This window comes from Urocampus carinirostris, chromosome 3, assembly GCF_059441175.1.
Source record: "Urocampus carinirostris isolate Australia breed hairy pipefish chromosome 3, RoL_Ucar_1.0, whole genome shotgun sequence".
Classification (NCBI taxonomy): Eukaryota; Metazoa; Chordata; class Actinopteri; order Syngnathiformes; family Syngnathidae; genus Urocampus; species Urocampus carinirostris.
This window is the reverse complement of record NC_142351.1, coordinates 27,111,399-27,135,260: the sequence shown is the minus strand read 5'-3', so window position 1 is coordinate 27,135,260 and position 23,862 is coordinate 27,111,399. Positions and strand designations below refer to the sequence as shown.

At 41.6% G+C, this 23,862-nt stretch overlaps 1 protein-coding gene across 2 annotated transcripts; it reads left to right on the top strand.

Annotated features, from left to right (window-relative positions):
- Positions 1–7,836: 7,836 nt before the first annotated feature.
- Positions 7,837–16,006, top strand: LOC148369333 (uncharacterized). Of its 2 annotated transcripts, XM_088331305.1 has the most exons (4): positions 7,837–7,947; positions 8,046–8,163; positions 9,418–9,510; positions 14,144–16,006. In XM_088331305.1, exons 2-4 carry the CDS (start codon positions 8,055–8,057, stop codon positions 15,652–15,654), a joined length of 1,713 nt encoding a protein of 570 aa, XP_088187431.1. In that variant the 5' UTR covers positions 7,837–7,947; positions 8,046–8,054; the 3' UTR covers positions 15,655–16,006. The 2 variants fall into 2 exon arrangements, with proteins under 2 accessions (XP_088187431.1, XP_088187432.1); XM_088331306.1 differs by lacking the exons at positions 7,837–7,947; positions 8,046–8,163; positions 9,418–9,510 and adding an exon at positions 12,962–13,023.
- Positions 16,007–23,862: the final 7,856 nt, after the last annotated feature.

The window sequence follows — 23,862 nt, the reverse complement described above, 5'->3', positions numbered from 1 at the left end:
GAGCCTCATCAGTAGACGCTGACATCTGAGAGGGACATTTTCCAAGCTCTGACTGTTGATAAGAGGTACCAACGCCTTGTGATCTGTCACTAACCTGAAACATTCAAGGCCATTTAGGTATCTGTTGAACTTTTGACATGCCCACATGCCTGCCAGACACTCCTCTTTCTGGGCATAACATGTTTCTGCATCAGATAGTCGTCTGGAGCAGTATGCCACTGGTTTCCACCGTTCTCCATGAAGTTGTAACAGCACACCCCCAGTCCAAAACTGCTAGCATCTGCTGACACTGCCATGGGTTTGGTGACATCATAGTAGGCCAGCACCGGTGCAGTCGGCAGTAGTTCTTTTATGTTTTCGCAAGCTGTCTTTTGAGCATGTCCCCATGTCCAGTTATTCTTGTCCTTCAGCAACTCATGGAGCGGCTGCCCCACAGTGAAGATATACTTGCCTGTTGAAAGTCACCAATCCCAGGATTCGCATTAGCTCAGTGACATATCCTGGAGAAGTCATTTTCTGATTTGCTGCAACCTTTTCAGGATTAGGTCCAATCCCTGACTTGTCGATGAGATTCCCCAGGAACTTTAGTTGGCTTTGCCTGATGGAGCACATCTCCTTATTCAGCTTAAGTCCGGCTGACTAAATGTGACGCATCACTTTGTTGCGATGTCTGTTGTGTTGCTCCATACTGGTCCTGTAGACCTAAATATCATCCATGAAGACCTCCACACCTCCCAGCTTGCAAAGTTTCTATCATCCTCCTCTGGAATATTTCAGGTGCACTAATAATTCCAAAAGGCAAGCGTTTAAAACTGTACCGACCGAATGGAGTTATAAAGGCGATGAGCTTGCAGCTGTCTGGATGCAGTGAAATTTGCCAAAACCCGCTGGCTGCACTGAGTGATAAAAAAATGGTTGCTCCACTTAGCTTGGCTGTTATTTCATTCACAGTAGGTAGGATGTATCACTCCCATTTGAGAGACTCACTCAGTCTTTTAAGATCAACACACATGTGAGCTTTATCTGTGTTCTTCTTTGAGACAGGCATCATAGGTGCACACCCCCCAGTAGGTTGTGTCACGGGCTCAATGATGCCATTACTCTCCATTCTCTTTAGCTCTTCTTTTACCTTCTGGAGCATAGGGAGTGGTACTCGGCGTGCACTATGTACAGCATACGGCTGGGCATTGTCTTTAAGCTGTATTCTAACCGGCTCTATTTTCAATGTCCCATAGTCTCCATGTTGCTCAGTGTTCAAACTGACTTTGTCAATTCTCCTCACAAGATTATTTTTCACCGATATGGACCGTCTTAAATGATTATTGAGAGTGGTGCCCCTTACTACATAGGCTGCTGGTGGATATGATTTTCCTTTGTAAGTTACTGTGGCCTGGAACCTCCCTAGACAATGTAGCTCTCCACCTGGGCCGTCCAGTGGAATGTCTGGTGGCTCTAACACACTTTCTGGAGTGTATGTGTTGTATGTCGCCTCACTGACTACATTCACATCTGCCCCGATGTCGATTTTGAACATTATTGGCTTATTATTTAGCTGGAGCACAACTGACCACTGTTCTTTTACATTTTCCACATGTGTCACAGCACCAAGGAAGTAGGCTGACTGCTCGGGTTGTCCTGAATGTTCTGCCGGCTCACTAATCTCATTCACTTGCTTTTCATTCCTGCACACTCTAGCCTTTGTGACAGATATGGCAGGTACATATCTTGGCAGGGCAGCTTTCATCTTTCCTATGCTGTGTTTTTCCACCTTTAATACATTTTTTCATTCTTTCTCCCCACCTTGTGGTTTAGACTTTGGGTATCTGTAGCTCTGCTTTGTAACTTCATGCACCGTCGTCACTGCTTCTCTTTGCATGTTGACGTGCGCAGTAATCTCTTCCACCTGTCGAACTACTTGCTCAGTCTAAGTCAAAGTCAGGCCTTCTATCAACTGAAGCCTACGCGACACTTCCTTGTCCGATATTCCAAGAACTATCCGGTCCCGGATGTTTTCCTCACGGCTCGTGTCAAAATCACAGTTCTCTGAGAGTTCATATACAACCCTTATGAAGCTTTCTGCCCTCTCCCCAGGCTTCTGAAAATGCTGATTAAAACTCGCGTTCGTGGATGATATCCCTCCGCGGAACGAAGTAGTCGTCAAACTTCTTTAGCACAAGGTCATAATTCTTCTCTTCACTGTCATTAGCAAAAACAAAAGACTTGAATACATTCTCCGCCTCGCTTCCCATTGCGTATTTCAAGCAGCTTACTTGAACAGGTCCATCGTCTTTGTTTAGTTTCGTGGCGATTCTGTAGTGCTCGAAACGCTGCCTCCAGTCCAGCCATTCTGACAGCTTTTTGAAAGCAAAGTTCGTTGGAGGATTAAACTTGTCCATTCTGGAAATACAAGATACAATAAACAACTTGAAAATACATAAATCACCAGGAACGGATGGATTCTCAGGGGTGTTCTACAAAAGCTTTAAGGAAGAATTAACACCAGTACTGCATAAAGTATTTAACTATGCGCTAACAAAAGGAGATCCGCCCAAATCATGGTCAGAAGCCATCATAACAGTCCTGCATAAAGAAGGAAAAGATCCAATGTTGTGTGAAAGCTATAGACCAGTTAGTTTAGATAGATAGATACTTTATTCATCCCCGCAGGGAAATTCACTGTGTAACGATTTAAAAATTCTTACAAGCATACTGGCAAAAATAATGCAGAAATTCATAGCGAAATTAATAAAACGGATCAAATAGGGTTTATTCCGGGAAGGCAGGGTGCAAACAATATTAGGAGGATAGTAAACATAATTTCGAGCACAAAATCTGAAGCCCAACCCTCGATGTTACTGAGCTTGGATGCCCAAAAAGCTTTCGATAGGGTGAAATGGAGCTTTTTACATCAAACACTTATAGCTTTTGGCTTCCATCAAAAATTTGTAGAATGGGTGAAAATAATCTATGAAAATCCTAAATCTCGTTTTAGAGTAAATGGTCACTGCTCAGATTTCTTTGATATCAAAAGGGGAGTCCGGCAAGGGGACTGTTTAAGTCCACTCTTGTTTGCAGTAAGCATAGAACAACTCGCGGAATCAATAAGACAAAATGAGCAAATAATGGGGGATATTAGATGAAGGAGGAGAAGAACATTGAATATCACTGTTTGCAGATGACTTGATGGTAATGCTGAAAGAGCCCTCTTTATCAATACCACCACTGTTGGAGAACCTTAAAATATATGGAGAAGTAGCTGGGTATTTAAATAATGAGAGCAAATCAGTAGCAATGATGATATCAGGAAAATGTCTAACAGATGTGATTGAAAGATTTGATTTCAAATGGACAAATAAAGGGTTTAAATATTTGGGGGTGACTATTACACCACATTCCACACAGCTGTTTGATGCAAATTACGGAATGTTGATGAAAGAAATAATTTGGAAAGATGGGAAATTTTGCCCTTAAGCCTTATCGGAAGGGTAGAAACAATTAGAATGAACATATTTCCAAGACTATTCTTTCTGTTTCAGTCCCTTCCTATTCTGATCCACATTTAAAGTGTTAAATAAATTGATATCAAAATTATTTTGGCAAAATAAGAAACCGAGAATAAAATACAAAACGCTTTTAGCTTCCAAAGAAAAAGGGGGCCTGGAGCTACCCAATATTAGATATTATTATTGGGCCGCTCAAATTAAAGCTCTTATTTTGTGGATGACTACAGACAAATATACGATATCGGTGGACATGGAGCAGCGATCTTGTCCAAATGTGCCTGTGGACATATTAGTAGTGATGTGGCAGAAGTTAAAAATCCAGAATGAATGGATTAAAGGAACTATTTAAACATGGTGAACAATACAAAAAAAATATATCAAGGGCTGTGAATAGGGCTACAAAAATAGAGAAAACCCCAGACTTGAAACCTGGGGTTATGGATGTAGGATTTGAAAAATGGGCCCGAAAAGGATTAATGTTGATTACCAAAATGTTCGAAGGACAGACATTGAAATTGTTCGAACAACTCCAACAAGAATTAAACCTACCTAGAATTGATTTTTACAAGTATTTGCAACTCAGGCATTACCTCCAGAAACATGATGAATGGGGGAAAATATGTAAAGAGCCAACTAAGGTTGAGGAATTATTAATATCATACTCAAAAGGACAATCAATAAAGGGGGTTATCTCAAAATTGTATAAAGTTCTGCGAATGGATCTCTGTAATAATGACATGGTGGTTAAGGACAAATGGGAACAAGAAGCTAATGTAGTGATAAAAGATGACAAATGGGAAAAAACTTTGAAAGAGGGACACAACATAACCAGTAGTCCGACATGGAGGGAGTTTGAATGGAAAGTAAAAATGCGATTCTTCGATACACCCTCTATCACTTCAAAATATAAAAATACCTCAAATCTATGTTGGCGTAACTGTGGGAGGGTCAGAGATTTTACGCATATTTTCTGGAATTGCCCTGTAATATTAAATTTCTGGAGAAGTATTCGGACAGAAATAAAATGAATTATTGGTTGGGAGTTGCGGTTGGACCCAGTGACCTACGTATTAGGAATTTTGCCAGAAGAATTATTGACTGTTCAACATAAATATGTATTAAGGGTTATGCTTCTGGTAGCAAAGAAAATGATCACAGTGTCCTGGCTGAAACCACAACCTCCTGACATAAAACAATGGAGAGACAAATTAAACCAAATGTACATTATGGCAAAAATCACTGACTTCAATTGAAACTAGATCAATTCGAGAAAAGATGGAAGCTTATCACACCATTTTTGCTTGATTTCTAAACACCTCACATTTTATTTTATTTATTTTACTAACATTTTTTGTTGTTGTTTCTTTTGCGATTTATGGGTATGTCAATTGTATATATTTTTTGTCTGTTTTGCTGTATGATGGAGGAATCAAACATCTGTCATAGTGTGTATGAGAAATAAAAATATTAAAAAAACAAAAAAAAAAACAAAAGGAGAAAATAAAAAAAACAGGTTTGTGGTTATCTCCTTCAATAAGTATATTACCAACAATAATTTAATGCAGAAAATCAATTTATAATTTGAATACGAAAATGTATTATTCTACTTAATTCGATTTGCATGTATTTTTTCCTTCTACGGTGAACGTCCAAGCGACTTCATTTTTGAACTTTTTTGATAATAAACCTCATTCATGTCGAGCAATTCAGTATCTCACAATAAAATGTTAATTAACAATAGATATGATATAATGAAACACATATAACATGTTAAACGACATAAATGAACACGTTTGAAAAATAAATATGGTGTAAGATTATTTTGTATTTTGTAAGGGAAAATACGACCGTTTGTAAGGGCATGAAGCCCTGGAGCTTGACAGGTATCCGATTTATCCCACTTCTTTGCGTTTCGCACAGCAGAAGGCTGCCATTAAAATGAATACAGCGCAGTATGAATCTGCATGGGAACTTTACTTTGTGGTTTGAGGACCTGCAGCAGAAACAACCACTGATCACTTTCCTCATCGAACCTTTTAATGCAGAGACTGACTGCCTGAAATCCCAACTGGAGATGATTGAGCTACGCAAAGATCACAGGCTGAAATCTCTTTTGATAGAAGGCCCTGTTACGTTTTGGAGAACCGTGTCGACTGAAAAACACCCATGTGTAAGAAGAGCCTCTCTCAATGTTCTCGTCAACATATGTCTGCGAGTCCCTGTTTTCTACCTTGAAACACGTGAAATCAATGATGGGACAAAGACTCAATCCGACAATTGAGAATATGTTACACATTTTTACTTTACATACTTTTATGAGGGGCAGCACGGCGGCGCAGTGGTTAGCGCGTGTGCGGCACAGTTCTGAGATCGTGGGAACCTCCTGAGTGGGTTCAAATCCAGCTCCCGGCCTTACTGTGCGGAGTTTGTATGTTCTCCCCGTCCTTGCGTGGGTTTCCTCCCACATTCCAAAAACATACATTTCAGGTGAATTGGCCGGTCCAAATTGTCCCTAGGTGTGACTGAGCGAGTGAGTTGTCTGTCCCTGTGTGCCCTGCGATTGGCTGGCAACCAGTCCAGGGTGTCCCCTGCCCACTGCCTGATGATTGCTGGGATGGGCTCCAGCATCCCCGCGACCCTACTGAGGATAAGCGGTGCAGCTGATGAGATGAGATGAGATGAGATACTTTTATGAACATGATAAACATGATCAATTCCAAAAACGATCATTGTGACACAAAATAAAAGCCAAACAACAAGAGCGAAGGAGAATTCTTGCTTAATCAGAAATACTGCTGACCTTTCAATAGATTTTTGCAGCTCAAATAAATGACAAAAGATAAATGAAATCGATAAACATAAGTAAAAAAAAAGCCTACAAAAAATACATATCACTCCAAAAACTTTGTGTTTAACTCTCGTGTTGTATGTCAAAGTGTCCTTGGACAAGACACTGAATCCCTAATGCCCCCAATAAGCAGTTCGGCACCTTGCATGGCCGCTATTGGTGTGTGAGTGTGTGTGTGAATGGGTAAGTGTGAAGTACATTGTAAAACGCTTTGGGAGCTCTTCATTGACTTGAAAAGCGCTGGAGAAATGCAGACCATTTACCATTTACTCCAAGTGGCAACAACTGACTACAAAGCTGATTTTCAGAGGATTACCGGAAAGTGTGTATTGATAAAGTAAAAATTCCAACAGCTTCCAATAAAATTTCTTTTTACGTGACATTTTTATTTTGCCCTAGTGTAGTTTGGAAAAAAAAACTGTCTGAACATTCTTATGTGAAAATTTTAAGAATATTTTAACACTTTCCTAATACGTTTTTAATTGTGTGTGTTCATGTCGGTCTGTCTGTCTGTAATGGCAGGTCAGTGCATGGTGTAGCTCTTTGACTCTCACAGTTGAAAATGTCATCTCTTTGTTTCAAGCTTGTACGCCACCCCCTGGTATTGCAAAAAGGGTAAGAGAAGTACCAGTATATCACCGCTAGATGGCAAAGTCTCACAGGTCAGAGAAGGGTGCTTGGGCCAGGTCGTCAGACCTGCTCAATAATAGATCATTAATGCCAACAATTAAATGGTGTCGTGTGAGACTGACATTTATCATCTATTTTGTAGATGAGGTAAAAAAACAACCAAAAGACAACCAAAAGACAACCAAAATATACAAAACAAATGTGTAACACCAGCTGGGGCGAGGCCATCCACCTGGGTCCCGTTACACATTAACTTTATTTAAATTCGCGTAATACGTCGCGTTAAACTTCTGCCAAGTTTACAATGTCCACTTAACTCCAAGCTTCGATTGATATTTTGCGCCGACCTATCTAGTCTTCTATGTGTTTCTGTTGTTGCGGGGGGTTTTGGGGTTTTTAAGGGTTATTGTTCTGTCTTCGTTATTCATTATCCATTATCCGTTATCGGTCAATTCATTATACGCTACAAAGCCTAGGAGCCGGGACACTTACTCTCAGCCAAAAGGCTAAGCTAAGGTCCTAGCCCTAAAGCCTTGTTGCGATCATTGCGAATGCACCGTTCCCGGAGGTACTGCAATACCGGGCCGATGCGTGGAGTGGACAGAGCAAGCGTTGCATTCCCCAAAAGACGACAACTGAGTGTTCCAACCTCCGACCAGGAGAAAGGGTATGTACCCCAACTTTGCAACCAGGACCTCCCACCTCGAGTGTCCTTTCAATGACATTTCCCTGGTTGGGGGTTGGAAAACCCCGATTTCTCACATTCTTGAGATGCTTTTCGGTCGTATCTGGTAGGATCTCCCGACACGCCAATTTTCACGAATGCAGCATGTGATCTGTGCTCCCTGTACCCACAATCCATTGCGGCGGTGTTTGGAAGGAGAAGCTGTCATGGCTGCCGTACCACTGCCGAACAAGAGAATGTCGAGAAAACTACCAAAAGTCCCGTAGTCGACTTAATACGACGTAAGCTCGACAGAAGTATCACTTTGCAGTCCTTTTCGAAGGTTTGTCCTTTTTACTCCCGAGTTTGAGCGACACCTCGGGCGTTTTTTCGTTCGAAGGCAGAGAATATGTGCTCCAACGGGGAAGGACCTCTTCAAGAGAAGCTTCGGGAAGCCAAAGAGGAGACCGATTGTGAACGTCTACGACCGGACGCTGTTTCCAAACAGCTCGGGGCAGGTCCGTCATTTCCTTGACATCATGGGCGTTACCAGTGGGGGGTGGCCGGTCCCTTAACCACGGGCACGCTCTGCCCACCCAAAGAAAAGTGGATGTAGTAATGAGGGCAGCCTGGGCAGCGCATACGCCATCTATTATATAATTGTGTAGGTCATCAGACACTAGCTTGGACTCTCCTGCCCCATCAGCACACAGTGTGCGCATCTGTCCCCATGGAGGGAGCAGCCCCTCCCTGCACATTGCTTCGTATTAGTGGCAGGAATTCTGTTTATTTATTTATTTTTTAAGAGAAGCGACTCTTTCAGCTTGACTGACCGAAAGCAAACGGCTGTTTTCGTCTCAGAAGTGGCTCTTTAGATTATTTTTGTTGATTTTATGCATGTATGACTAATTGTTATGCAACACTACGCACAAAACGACTTAAAAGTGGGGACAATTCAGCATGAAAACACAAAATAGACCAAAATGAAAAAAAAAAGAAGCAAAAAATCAAAAATGGTAAAGCAATTAAAATAGGTAAAAGGATAGGATACAAATAAAAGTAGTCAAAAGGAGTCTCAACGATCACTGATGGAGGGAGACTCATTTGAAGTTGAACAGCCTTCGGTCGTATTATTATTTATTGGATGCGATCAAATCATCAAATGTCACATAGTAAAACAAAATGTGCTGAACAATAAGCTAAATTAGCTGTCCGACACCAAGTGACAAGAAATGTTCGAATCTCACTTAAGACACACCAACATTTAATATCTTCAAAAGTAACCTCATACTTTTTTTCCCTCGTCCTTGAGGGAGAAGGGCGAGTTTAGAAGATTGCAAGGTTCAGGCGTTCTGACTATTCAGATTGGCACCTGGAGCAGATGCATGGTACTGTAGAACCTGCTGCATCTTTTGAAATTTTGAGACAGGAAGCTTGCAAACACCCATTGTAACCTGCTTAAATGTCTTAAAGTCTGGAGAGCGCTGTTTTTCAGATCAAACGTTTTCAACTGGACCAAAATGTAATTAAAACAAATAAAATAAAACATTTGTTTTAAATTGCTTCGTATTCATGTCGTGTTTTTTGTTGGTTTCAATTGTGTGTTTTTTTTGTCAACTTTGTCTTAACTTTAACATCCAAAAGGCATTCAAATAGTCTTGAATTTAACTTGCCTTAAGCCGTAGGAACCCTGTGGTGTTCTGTGTGTCCCTTTGTGAGTTTCTGTGAATAAAGGCGTCACAAATAAATGCGATTTGACTTGTTTGTTGCAGACATCGGTGAAGAATATCTTCCTACTGCGTGGCAGGAACCAGAGTTGCCAGGAACTGTTTACAAGACACTTCGAGTTGTGTTGAACAGAGCAGGTTGGTCGTTTTACTTTCTGCAACGTCCTCGACATCTTGTATTTGGCCGTCGACATCCACCGTACTTTCCTTTCGAATAAGGTCCGGGCTTCTGTCTCGCTCATTTTTTCAAAATACATATAGTGAAAAAAATAAGTATTTGAACACCCTGCTATTTTGCTACATCTTCCGCTTAGAAATCATTGAGGCATCTGAAATTTTCATCGTAGGTGCATGTCCACTGTGAGAGAGAAAAACTAATGCTAACAATCCACAAATCACAATGCATGATTTTCTCAAGATTTATTTGTCAAACGTTTCCAGTCGTCTTTCACCAGCTTTGCACACACTGCTGGAGATTTCTTGCCTCACCCCTCCACACAGATCTTCTGTCGCTGAGAAACACAGACTTGGAGCTCCCTCAAAAGATTTTTGATTGGGTTCAGCTCTGGAGACTGTGTGGACCATGCTAGAACCTTCATATGCTTCTTACGGAGCCACTCCTTGGTTTTCCTGGCTGCGTGCTTGTTGCGGGTTGTTGCAGTGTTGGAACACCCGCCACGACCTGTCTTCAATGATCTGACTAAGGAGAGTAGGTTGCTTCCCAAAATCTCACAATATACGGCCCCAGTCATCCTCTCTGTAATGCAGGGAGCTCCATTTACTAGCTCTCTGCTTGCTAGTCGAAACTCCCTCGGACTCTCCCTCCTACTGCCCCTATGTTTTATTGAAGTCACAGGTACGGGAATGTTGAGACAAAAAGAAAAAGACCACCACCCCTGGAAACGTAAATAAAGACAGGAAGACCAGGGGGTGCCAAAAAGGGCCATAGAACTGATTAGAAATACACACCTTGAGAAAATATGTTTAAGCTTACTTTACAATTTCCTACAGTAATCTTGGAAACGGTGGTCCCAGCTCTTTTCAGGTCATTGATCAACTCAGTTCGTGTAGTTTCGGGCGGATTCCTCACCTTTCTTAGAATCATTGAGACCCCACGAGGTGGTATCTTTCATGGGGCTTCACTCCAGTTGAGACATACCGTCATGTTTAGCTTCTCCCATTTTCGAACAATTGCTCCAACAGTGGACTTTTTTTCACCAAGCTGCTTGGCAATTGCTCCGTAGCCCTTTCCAGCCTTGCAGAGGTGTACAATTTTGTCTCTTGTGTCTTTGGACAGCTCTTTGGTCTTTGCCATGTTCCCAGTTAAAGTCTCACTGATTGTGTGGGGTGGACAGGTGTCTTTATGCAGCTGATGAACAGGTACATCCTATTCAGGATGATACATCGAGTGCAGGTGGACTTCTAATAGGCGGACTAACAGGTACCTCTGGGTCAGAATTTTGGATGATGTACAGGTGTTCAAATCGTTATTTGCAGCTGTTCAAACATATAAATTGTTATAAAATCATGCATTGTGATTTCTGGAATTTTCTCTTTAGTTTCTCTCTCACGGTGGACATGCACCGACAATGAAAATTTCAGACCCCTCCATGATTTCTAAGTGGGGGAAATAGCAAAACAGCAGGGTGTTCAAATACTTATTTTCTTCACTGGACCTTATATCTTGGGCTAAGAGACAAGGTTACTTACTGTAGTTTCTGCAACATCCGTGACAGTTAATTAATGGCAAAATGAAGCCCCATAAAGCAGTGAAGCCCTGCAGGGAAATTTTTCACACACAAGTAGGATGAATTGTGTCCTCTCGTGGACAGAATAGTTTATAACGTGCTGGGTGCATGCAATAAAATATTGGGGTGTCAATCATTCTCTGAAAGAGTGCTTTAACATGAATTATTCCGTGGCACTCGGTCTATGTTTGTGCTCATGCAACAAGTGAAAATGCCAAATAAGGAGGTAAAACAAAATGCTTATTCCAGACGTTATTTTCCAAGGTACAGCGTTACTTTGGCGTTTTTACTTCAAACGACACTCTTTGCTAGAGAATCATTCTCTTCTCACGCGTTCGGCGGGGCATCAAATGACTCCGCTTACGTCATCAACACACACATCGGCTCGCGCTACACGAACCACTCCTAAAATCCTCGGCACACGCTTCATGGATTCGAACTGACAGGCACATTACCAGTTGACATCTAACGTTCGTCTGTCGAGTAGTACAAGACCCTGGCTTCTCCCTCGCTGATTCTTTTCAAAGACGTATATTTTTACACGTAATAAATGATGTAAGTTGTTGTAGTGATGATTTTGCTTTATTTGTGTGTGTGCGGATTTTACACGACCATGTGTTTGATTGTAGACTTTCTCTCTTAAGGATGTGTGAGCAATGCTCAATTGAGTTCAAAGAGCCCTAATTATTTTTTCCATTGCCCCTATCTGCCGGTATGTTTCTTTTATTAGGCCTGTTCAGGGCGGAACAAAGCCCCCAAAATATGAAAAAAAGTGTTCATTTGAGCGTGTCTAAGAATTAAATGCAAAACGTGTGTTTTACCGTGGTGCCATGTCCTGGCTCAGTCATGATTACAGGCTTGAGTTTTAAAATGTCGCACTCAACCTTTAAAAACACCCCCCCTCGCTCCTGTCACAGTTTCTGCTTAAATATGTTTTATATTGTGTAAATTCAAAACTATTTGGCAGCACATTGGTAATTGCCCTACTTTTATATGTAATGTTATTTTTTGAATTAAATGTTACTTTTAGATTCTGTTTTTCTCTAAATTCTATGTGTAAAGGTGCACGAAATGGGGCGGATTTGAATTTCATGACTCTGTGTAATGACAATAAGGGCGTTCAATTCAGTTTCCAAATTTTGCTTTCACGTAAATAAAATAAGGGTTCTGACTAATAAACAAATGGAATGGTGAGATACTGTTGTAGAAAGTAGATAATAAGTAAGGATAAGGAAAGTTGAACCTAAAATGAACTTCAAGCAAACAGTCTTGGAGCTGACAAGAGCCTATTGTGTGTAGACATCTGGCGGAAGTCATGGGATGATGATGATGTTGCAGGCTTTTTGTCGAGTGAACCGGGGCGGGCGCCTGTCACGAGTTATCATGAGTTGTTTTGAGCAATGCAATAAAGAGTGTTCCCTTTTTGCCGTATCTCCTCTGCGTATTTTTTGGGGCGACGCCCAACGACATTTCCTCCAAAAAGGGGAGAACTTAAACTGCATAAGAGCAGGTGTCGAGCATGTTCTCCAGCCGGAGGCGAGAAAAGTGAATTTGGAGCGTGCGTTTTTTAGATGGGAGGCGGACTTCAACATGATCGGTTGACCTTAAGCCAATCCATCCCTTTGGGAGTTCAGTCACTTCCCGTAAGTTGAGTCATCTGGCTGTGTTTCTCCTACATATATAATGTAATAACTTCATTATATTTATGAAATTCACATTAATTTTAAATAATACTTTTTTAATAATACACGTTTTAGAAACCCAGGAGGGACCAATTAAACCCCAGCAGCCAGCCAGACTCTTCCTCTTATATGGCAAACACTGTGTGTTTTTTGTTGATGCCCTTGCATCATCCATTTTGGCCTGGTCAACGGGATGACTTCATGTGTGGCTCCTTCTCAAGGTTTCTTCATTTTCCTCATGCTGGGATTTTTTTAGTTTGTCCTTGAATATCTAAACAATACTTTCCATAAACACAAGGGCACTTTGCTTGAAAAACTATCATTTGATTGCGAGAACACGAAACTTATGCATGAGTTTTGCAAGAATTCTCAGCCCCTGATGTCTCGGGTGACGTGATCACATGATTCAGGTCGTCATGGTGATCGTCCTACGATACGTCATCACAACAAAGGCCCTTGGTCATTTTTTTAGAAAGACTAAAGATTTGAAGCGTTAACAGTATGTACTTATATCTTTGCTTTTGTACTCACCGCCATACAGAATAATACGGCGAATACAGGAAAAAAAAGCGGCAAATGACAAAGGAATCTTGTCAAAGCCACTCCTACCATCTAGTGGTGATTTAATTCCCAGGATTTAATACTTACTGATCAGCAGCGCCTAAGCCTTAAGAAATGCAAGAACTTTGCAAGAGTTCTCAGCCCCTGATGTCTCGGGTGTTGGATCACATGATTCAGGTCGTCATGGTGATCACAGGTTCCTACGATACGTCATCCCAACGTAGGCCCTTGGTCATTTTTTTAGAAAAAATAAAGATTTGAAGCGTTAACAGTCTGTACTCATATCTTTGCTTTTCTCGTTACACTGCGCGTACTTGGCATATACGCCGGCGCCTACTCACCGCCATACAGAGTAATACGGCGAATGCAGGAACAAAACGCAGCACTAAGTGTTGACAAAGATCTGATCAAAGCGACTCCTACCATCTAGTGGTGATTTAATTCCCAGAGGCCCAATACTTACTGATCAGCAGCGCCTAAGCCTTTTCATTTTTTTTTATGTTTTGGTACTTGGGGACAATGCTTCTGAAAATATGTGTGGAGTCACAATTAGGAAAAATTTACAAGACAATCTCAACAAAGCCACTCTTGGCATCTAATGGTGATTTATCATACTAATTTAATTCCCAGGGCCCTAATACTTACTGATCAGCAGCGCCTAAGCCTTTCGAATTTTTTTACGTTTTGGCACTCAGGGACAAGCTTCTGAAAACGTACTAATACGTGATGGCACTGAACGAGTGAAGGGTAATAAAAATAAATGTGACTTTTTTCTTGCAGACGTCAGCCAAAAATATCTTCCTACTGCGTGGCAGGAACCAGAGTTGCCTGCCGTTAAAATTGAGGAGGAGGAGGAGGAACTTAAGCCTTACCACGTTAAGCAAGAGACAGAGGATGGGGAGCCTGTTCGCGTTAAAGAGGAGGACGATTTTCCAGTCTTGCTAGTGGCCGGGGTCCATTCAACTGTCGAAGATCAAGTTCAACCTGAAGATAACGGTTGGCGGGAGCCTGAAAGCATCAGCTCCCGTCAACACGTGAAAACAGATGACGACGACACGTCCCACTCCGCAAACCCTGAAAGCGACTCGCAGTCGGAAGGTGGTAACACATGTTCTCTGTGTGGGAAAACGTTTCGACGCAAGTCTTATATGAAGTTGCATATGAAATTCCACGCTGGTGAGAAGGCTTTTGCCTGCTCAGTTTGCGGTAAAAAATTCACCCTAAATGGGTGCTTAAAATCACACCAACTAATCCACACTGGGGAGAAGCCTTTTTCTTGCTCGGTTTGCGGTAAAAAATTCACACAGAGTGGGGACCTAAAAAAGCACATTAGAACCCACACTGGGGAGAAACCTTTTGCCTGCTCAGTTTGCGGTCAAAGGTTCACTAACAGTGGGAGCTTAAAAATACACACCAGAACCCACACTGGCGAGAAGCCTTTTTCTTGTTCAGTTTGCGGTCAAAGATTCACCGAAAGTGGGAGTTTAACAAAACACATTAGAACCCACACTGGTGAAAAGCCTTTTTCCTGCTCAGTTTGTGGTAAAACGTTCACACAGAGTGGGAAGTTAAAATCGCACCAAAAAGCCCACAGTCGTGAGAAACCTTTCGCCTGCTCAATTTGTCGTCATTGTTTTACCGAAAGTGGAAACTTAAAAAAACACATGAGAATCCACACTGGAGAGAAGCCTTTTTCCTGCTCAGTGTGCGGTCAAAGATTCACTAAAAGTGGAAGCTTAAAGAAACACATTAGATCCCACACTGGCGAGAAGCCTTTTTCTTGCTCAGTTTGTGGTCGAAGATTTACCTTGCGTTGGGTCTTAAAACGACACATACGAACCCACACTGGCGAGAAGCCTTTTTCCTGCTCAATTTGTGGAAAACGATTCTCCCATCAAGGAAACTTTAATTCACACCAAAAAAACCACAGTGGCGAGACGCCTTTCGTCTGCTCAATTTGTGGAAAACAATTCTCACAGAATGGGAGTTTAAAATTACACCAAAAAACCCACACTGGCGAGAAGCCTTTTTCCTGCTCATTTTGTGATAAAAGATTCTCCCACAAAGGAAACTTGAAGTTACACATTAGAACCCACACTGGTGAGAAGCCTTTTGCTTGCTCAATTTGTGGAAAACGATTTTCTGAGAATAGGAGCTTAAAATCACATGAAATAACCCACACCGGGGAGAAACCTTTTTCCTGCTCAGTCTGCGGTCAAAGATTCACTAAAAGTGGTAGCTTAAAGAAACACACTAGAACCCACACCGGTGAGAAACCTTTGACCTGTTGACTTTTTGGTAAAAAAAAAAAATCATCCATATAGGACACGAGAAATTACACACCAGAACCCACAATGGTGAGAAGCCCTTTTCCTGCTCAATTTGTGGTCCAAGATTCACTGCAAGTGGGAACTTAAAGACACACATAACAACCCACACTGGCGAGTAGACTTTTGCCTGCTCGGTCTGTTGTCAAACATTCACTAAAAACAATTAATTGACCAAGTATCACGCTGTCTATAGGAACGTAACTGCTAAAAAAAAACATTTCCCCTGACTTTGCCAACACATCAAAAAACCCACATTCATTCACAGGGAGTGAGCAGACTCTCCAGCTGTATAATAAAGATTTGAAACCACAAAGTCTTCATCTGGATTCAAAAGATTAATGATTTGTGTCATTTTTCTTGATAGATGATCTATTTCCTCGTGTGTCCGCGTACAATTTTGCCTGTTATCAACAAGTATAATTATTATTTTTTGTATTTGTATTTGTATTTTATTATTATTCAGCCAGTATCAACCACCAACATGATATCTACCGGAAATCATTTTGTCACGCGAAGCTATCGACGTGACTCGTCGCCTTCGATCGGCGCCGGGTTTTTAGACCCAACTGCTGTGTTGGGAGTCATTAGGTGACCAAACCCCTCAATTCCAACCCTTAATGCCGAGCGACAAGCAGGGAGGCAATGGGTACCAATGTTGTAAGTCTTAGGTATGACTCGGCCGAGCCTTGAACCAGAGACCTCCCAGTCTCAGAGCGGGCGCCCTACCATCTAGGCCAGGGGTCGGGAACCTTTTTGACTCAAAGAGCCATAAAAACAAAATATATTAATTTTATTTTGGGAAAGAGACATATATTATGAGACAAATTTACTATAATGCTAAACACGCGCCCCAGACAAAAACTTAGTCTTCAGCACATTTATTTTTGATGATTTGATAAAAATTATGAAAAGAGAATAATGCCAGAGCCCGTGTCCCAAAATCAACAAACATACCACTTTAAACTTCTTGCAATTACTTAAGATCGGTTAAACTCACTTTGACTCTTCGTGATTTAGGGCTATACAAATAAAAATGACTTGACTTGACTTGACCCTTTTTTTTCATACATATTGGTTTCAAAACCAGATGTAAGCAGTTATTTTGTAAAAACGTCACAACATTCTGCAAAAAGGGAGCCTGATGTGCTTATCTATGGTGCAGACGGCGTAGGGCGAGAGATGGGAGGGAGGCTTGCACTTTTTGCATAGCTCCACCCATCCCTCCCACTCACCCAATCAAAAAACTTTAAATTCTCTTCCGGTGTTTTGGCGTATTTACAGTGTGTTCTGTGGATTCATCATAAGGTATCTGAACACTGAAGACAGATAATATAGTGAGGTTTTATATAACGGATTCTTTAGCGATGTACAGCCAGAACGAGGTTTTTTTTTTTTTTTTTTTTTTTTCGTGTGACACCTTGACTGTAAATTGTAGTGAAAAACGTGCCCTATATATTCTGCCAAGCACTACTCCGAAATCAGCTTTGGTGTGGCTTTGTGTGTACCTGAACAGGATTAGTAGCTTACGTTTTGGACGAGATGGAGAAAATTAGCATGCAATCAAATTTGTCTCCGAGCCACAGGTACTCATAGAAAGAGCCATATATGGCTCGCGAGCCATAGGTTCCCGACCCCTGATCTAGGCTATCGAGCTGGTCAAGCCGATGCAGCCGCAGCAAACTGGGCGCAGGCAAACAGGGCGCAGCCATTTTAGTCATTTGGTGACCAGACCCCCTAATTCCAACCCTTAATGCTGAGCGCCAAGCAGGGAGGCAATAAGTACCAATGTTGTAATTCTTAGGTATGACTCGGCCGAGGCTTGAACCAGCGACCTCCCTGTCTCAGAGCGGGCGCCCTATCATCTAGGCTACAGAGCTGGTTGTGACTTCCCAAAGCGCTTTACAATGTGCTCCACATTTCCCAATAGCGGCCTTGCAGCCATGTAAGGCGCTAACCTGCTTATTGCTAACCTGCTTATTGGGGGTATTAGGGGTTCAGTGTCTTACCCAAGGACACTTCGACATGTAACACGGACGAGCTGGGAATCGAACTGGGATCCCTTGATCCCAAGACGAGCGCGCTACCTCCTGAGCTACTGCCGCCCACCTAAGATTGCCCACCTAGGTCCCTAGGGTTGGGACCTGTTCTCACCAGAGCCACAAAGCTTGGAGAGCCTGTGGTTCTCTCCGTCCCTGTCGTCCGGACGAGAACAATCCCCGTGAAATCAACTGCCAAAAGATATAGGGACCTTTATTTCTTCATCTTCCTGGTTGGCCATGTGATGCCTCTAACACACCGCTCCCCTGAGGGACGTTTTGTTCTCAAAAGTACACAAAAAGGGTTAGTGCAACAACCTCTTTGGTGTTTTGGGCAAATATCCCATGTTGGCACTCTATGAAAACAATCCCTGATCATTTAAATGAGTCTATTATCTTCAAACCGGGTTCATTGATCGGTACTGTTAACCTGTTGCATAATTTCTTCCACCTTGCTAACACTGAGTGCTTGTGTCAACATTGTACTATATTCTTTCGTTTGATTCAATTTTCTTTGTCCTGTGAATAAAACGTAGTTTAATAAAATCAAACTGCGTGCATTATTTGTGGCTCGTTGTTATTTTTCTTCTGGTCCAATCAATCATTAGCCATATCAACGAACTATAAAATCCATCATTTAAAATTGAAAATATATTGTGTTTAAAGTTGCATCCTTCATGATAAATGCTAGACACAAGCTATTTCGAATGAATTTGTGTTGGAAACCCAGAGCACCGCCTGCTGACTGAATTGGTAACCACGGAATTAGATTCTGAACCAAGTAAATATTACTTAAAGCCATTTGGAAATGTGTTGTTATTTTGGCCATAAAAGAGTCAGAAATTATGTTATGAGTGATGACTTTTGCCAGAACCGAAACTTAACGATGTGTTAACTCAAGACAAAACAGAAAAGGGACTTGGATTTTCCTGGACCAAAATCAAGTTGAGACTGGAAATCACCATGACCACATTGTAAGACAACATTAAACTGAAATATGAACTGTTATAAGTATATACAGCACGTGACCCATCAGTAGCCCAATTCATTCCCCCTTAACAAACAAACCTAATAATGTTCAAATGAGTCCGATGCTTCAACACTTGGCATTCAAAATATCAAGATTTTGGAATGTTCTCATCCCAGTAACTCTAAATCTGATGTAGTTCACCAAGGACATGGTCTTGCAACCATGAAGTTCCATGATAGTACGTAACATCCGCGTGAGTCCAGTAAATCCGAGCGTGTAAAAAGGTTTACTCAAAAACACACCATAATACCGATGGATAAAAAAAAAATCAGTCGAAAAGTATCTCTGCCTTGTTACTAGCTGTGTATGGCCATTAACTTTTGATGGACAACTTTTTCGGCGGCTTCGCTTCTCGGTCCTTAGCCCGCATTAGCCTATAACGGTCCGTATTGCTAAAAATCGACAACGCCTCCTTGATTTCTGACGAACTCTAGCCAACCGTGACCGGGTCAAATGATAATTGACACATTGGTTGGCCAATAAAATTCGAAATAAGTCGATAAGAAGATGTGTCTATTTTATTCAAATTAAACCCTGAAATAAGTGTTCGTAACGCCACCAGTGATACACACCATTTTTAGGGGCACCTATGCAGAATTGGGATAGACGCGGAACGATAATTTAAGCAAGAAAAAATGGCCGAAATAATATACCTATTTGCAGAGGTTTTCGGACTGTAAACTGGTCTTCTCCAAAAAGCCACTTTTTGAAACACCTAAACATACCCATAGAAAAATGTGTAAAATGCACTATTCAGCTTTTAAATTGGGGATCCTGCAGAAACATGGGAGGTGCAAGAGGCAGTGAAAGAAATGAAAGGGGGGATGTACCTGGGTTGGATGGTTGTACTGCTGAATGCCTGAAAAAAGGCGGCACAGTTATGATTGACTGGTTAGTACGCTTGTTGAATGTATGCTTTTTAAGTGGTGTGGTTCCTGTTGATTGGTGTAGTGCATGCGTGGTGCCATTGTATAAGGGTAAAGGTGATAAGTATGAATGTAGCAATTCGAGAGGTATCAGTTTGTTGTCTGTGCCGGGTAAGCTGTATGGAAGAGTCTTGATTAAGAGAGTGAGAGGAAGAACAGACGAGGTGGTGGATGGAGGAGCAGAGTGGTTTCAGGAAAGGAAGAGGATGTGTGGATCAGGTGTTTGGTGTACGACAGGTGTGTGAGAAATATTTTGTAAAAGGGAAGGATGTTTATTTGGCTTTCATGGACTTGGAAAAGGCTTATGACAGTTGATAGAGAGGCGTTATGGCAAGTGATGTTAATGTATGAAGTGGGTGGAAAGTTGTTGGAAGCATTGAAAAGTTTTTATGTGAGCAGCAGAGCATGTGTAAGAGTAGGGAGTGAGATAAGTGAGTGGTTCCCTGTGTTGACTGGTGTGAGACAGGGGTGTGTGATGTCACCATTGTTGTTTAATGTGTACATGGATGGCGTGGTGAGAGAGGTGAATGCAAGAGTATTTGGCAGAGGTGTCGAGATGGTGGATAACAAGGGAACTGTGTGGCAGGTAACTCAGTTGTTGTTTGCAGATGACACAGCGCTTGTGGTTGATTCTGAGGAAACATTGAGAAGGTTAGTAATGGAGTTTGGAAGAGTATGTGATAGGCATAAGTTATGTGTGAATGTTGGGAAGAGTAAGGTGATGAAGTTCACGTGATGGAATGTGCATGACTTTAGAAATAAGGTTACATGGACAGGTGCTGGAAGAAGTTGAAAGCTTTAGGTACTTGGGTTGTGATGTGGCTGCAGTCGGTGGAATGGAGTGCGAGGTATTGCGCAGAGTGAATCAAGGAAGCAAGGTTTTGGGTGCTCTGAGGAGAGTGAATAGCTACAAGAGTATGAGTATGGATGTTAAGAAGGGACTGTATGAGAGTCTGATTGTGCCGACTGTGTTGTATGGTGCAGAGACTTGGAGCCTGAATGCAAATTTAAGAAGGAAATTAAATGTTTCTGAGATTAGGTGTTTGAGGAGTATGTTAGGAGTGACAAGATTGGATGGATTGAGAAATAAAATTGTGAGAGACAGAACTGGAGTAGTGGAATTGAGCAAGCGTGTGGATGATAAAGTATTAAGTTGGTTTGGACACATGGAAAGGATGCATGAGGAGTGAATGTTGAAGAGTATCTACAGAGCAGAAGTAAATGGAAGGAGACCAAGAGGAAGGCAGCGATTGACGTGGGTGGATGGTGTTATGAGTGCACTGCAGGAAAGAGGTCTGAATTTAGTGGAAGCTAGAGCTCTTGTTGGTGATAGGAATGGGTGGAGGGGTGTTGTAAAAGGATAGTGGGATGTTTGGACGCGTTCTAAGGGATGGGCAGGGCACCCGTATGATGCGGCAGGGGTAAACCAGTGAAAGCTGTCGGGCCCTGCTATTGAACAAAAGAGTGTGTTGTGTCACCCTGACCCGAGTGACATGGCCGCTCTCTTGTGTCCCGTTTCATCTGGAGGGACGAAAGCTTGACCAACATAGGTGCCGAGGTGCCTAACTTGTTTGGGTGTTTGGGCATTTGGGTCGGCGATGGTCAAAAAAATGTTTGTGTGTGTTTTTTGCTATTTTTTCCCGATTTTAATTTGTTTGGTATTGTATATGCTTGTCTTGCTTTTGGTCACCCCTCTTGAGGGATATAACCAAGGTAGCTAGATAGATAGAAGTTTGGGATCCAATTTGACACGGTACCAGGTAAGGCTTTCGGCTATTGTCTCACCTGTTAAGCTACCCATGCTCCACTCATTTGCAGGCATTTGATTGTAAAAACAAATTCAGGCGAGGAAAAAAATAACCTTATATATATATATATATATATATATATATATATATATATATATATATATATTTATATGTAACCGCGGTGTACGTGTCCCACCAAAGATCCACATTCACGCTGGACTGGATGATGAGGTTTTTATTATTACAGTTTCTGCAAATGGATGAGTCACAACATTAGCTTTTCTGTTGGCTTTGATCTCTTTGATCTCATTGCAGTTCTCTCTGGTAAGACTGCCAACAAAGCATATCAAAGAGCTTTCTTTTCACTTTACAGAAAATACATTTTAGAATATCACAATACATTTTTACATCTTTACATTTTAACAAGATACTTTTAACAAGAGATCGTATAGTGGATTTTTAACGTTTACAATGGATTCAACATATTTTTCTTTCGTCTGAATTTTAACCAACATCATCCTTTTTTTAATGTATATGAAAAAATAGAAATAAAAACAATAATGAGTATAAAAACGGGTACAAGTTACCTGCAAACGGATGAGTCACAACATTAGCTTTTCTGTTGGCTTTGATCTCTTTGATCTCTACAAGGGTAATTCATAATTTAGTAAAACAGAAACAAAACGAAAATAAACCTAAACAACTTGACAAAATCAATCACATTACTGTGCATGTTGAGAGATTTGTCAGCTGGGGTTATAATGTTTAAAATTAACTTCTTTTGTGGAGCACCATAAGATGTGTCTTACCATTGCAGTTCTCTCTGGTAAGACTGCCAACAAACCCCGCCTGCCGGTCACATGTCAGAAGCCAAAACCAAACCCCACCCCATACCAGCAGATAGCACTGTTGGACTCATCATTGCAGGACATTTACCAAAAACTATACACATATTTCAGCAGGAATTTCAATAAAATAAAAGTTATTATTACACCCGTTACATATATATATATATATATATATATATATACTGTATATATACAGTGCATCCGGAAAGTATTCACAGCGCTTCACTTTTTCCACATTTTGTTATGTTACAGCCTCATTCCAAATTGTATTAATTTAATCTCTTATCTCAAAATTCTACACAAAATACTCCACTATGACAATGTGAAAAAGTTTTTTTATTTACTTTTTTTGAATTTATTAAAAATGGAAAACTAAGAAATCACATTTACATAAGTATTCACAGCCTTTGCTTAATACTTTGCTGATCCACCTTTGGCAGCAAATACAGCCTCAAGACTTTTTGAATATGATCCCACAAGTTTAGCACACCTATCTTTAGGCAATTTTGCCCATTCTTCTTTGCAATAAGTCTCAAGCTCAATCAGGTTGGATGGGAGACGTTTGTGCACAGCCATTTTTAGATCTCTCCAGAGATGTTCAATCGGATTCAAGTCTGGACTCTTGCTGGGCCACTCCAGGGCATTCACGGAGTGGTTCTGAAGCCAATCTTTTGAGATCTTGGCTGTGTGCTTTGGGTCGTTGCCCTGGTGAAAACTGAACCTTCGCCCCAGCCTGAGGTCAAGAGCGCTCTGGAGCAGGTTTTCATCCAGGATATCTCTATATATTGCTGCATTCATTTTTCCTTCTATCCTGACTAGTCTGCCAGTTCCTACTGCTGAAAAACATCCCCACAGCATGATGCTGCCACCACCATGCTTCACTGTAGGTATGGTATTGGCCTGGTGATGAGCAGTGCCTGGTTTCCTCCAAACATGGCGCCTGGCATTTACACCAAAGAGTTCAATCTTTGTCTCATCAGACCAGAGAATTTGTTTCTCATGGTCTGAGAGTCATTCAGGTGCTTTTTGGCAAATTCCAGACGGGTTTTCATGTTCTTTTTACTAAGGAGTGGCTTTCGTCTGGCCACTCTACCATACAGGCCTGATTGGTGGATTGCTGCAGAGATGGTTGTCCTTCTGGAAGGCTCTCCTCTCTCCACAGAGGAACGCTGGAGCTCTGACAGAGTGACCATCGGGTTCTTGGTCAGCTCCCTGACTAAGGCCCTTCTTACCCGATCGCTCAGTTTAGAAGGCCGGCCAGCTCTAGGAAGAGTCCTGGTGGTTCCAAATGTCTTCCATTTACGAATAATGGAGGCCACTGTGCTCATTGGGACCTTCAAAGCAGCAGAATTTTTTCTGTATCCTTCCCCAGATTTGTGCCTCAAGACAATCCTGTCTCGCAGGTCTACAGACAGTTCTTTTGACTTCATGCTTGGTGTTTGTGCTCTGACATGCACACTCAACTGTGGGACCTTATATAGACAGGTGTGTGCCTTTCCAAATCATGTCCAATCAACTGAATTTACTGCAGGTGGACTCCAATTAAGCTGTAGAAAGATCTCAAGCATGATCAGTGGAAAA

Coding starts and splice junctions, on each gene's coding strand:
- LOC148369333 (XM_088331305.1), top strand. CDS start 8,055: ATGTGCTCCAACGGGGAAGGACCTCTTCAAGAGAAGCTTCGGGAAGCC. Junction 8,164..9,417: donor TTCCAAACAGCTCGGGGCAG/GTCCGTCATTTC, acceptor TGTTTGTTGCAG/ACATCGGTGAAGAATATCTT. Junction 9,511..14,143: donor AGTTGTGTTGAACAGAGCAG/GTTGGTCGTTTT, acceptor TTTTTCTTGCAG/ACGTCAGCCAAAAATATCTT.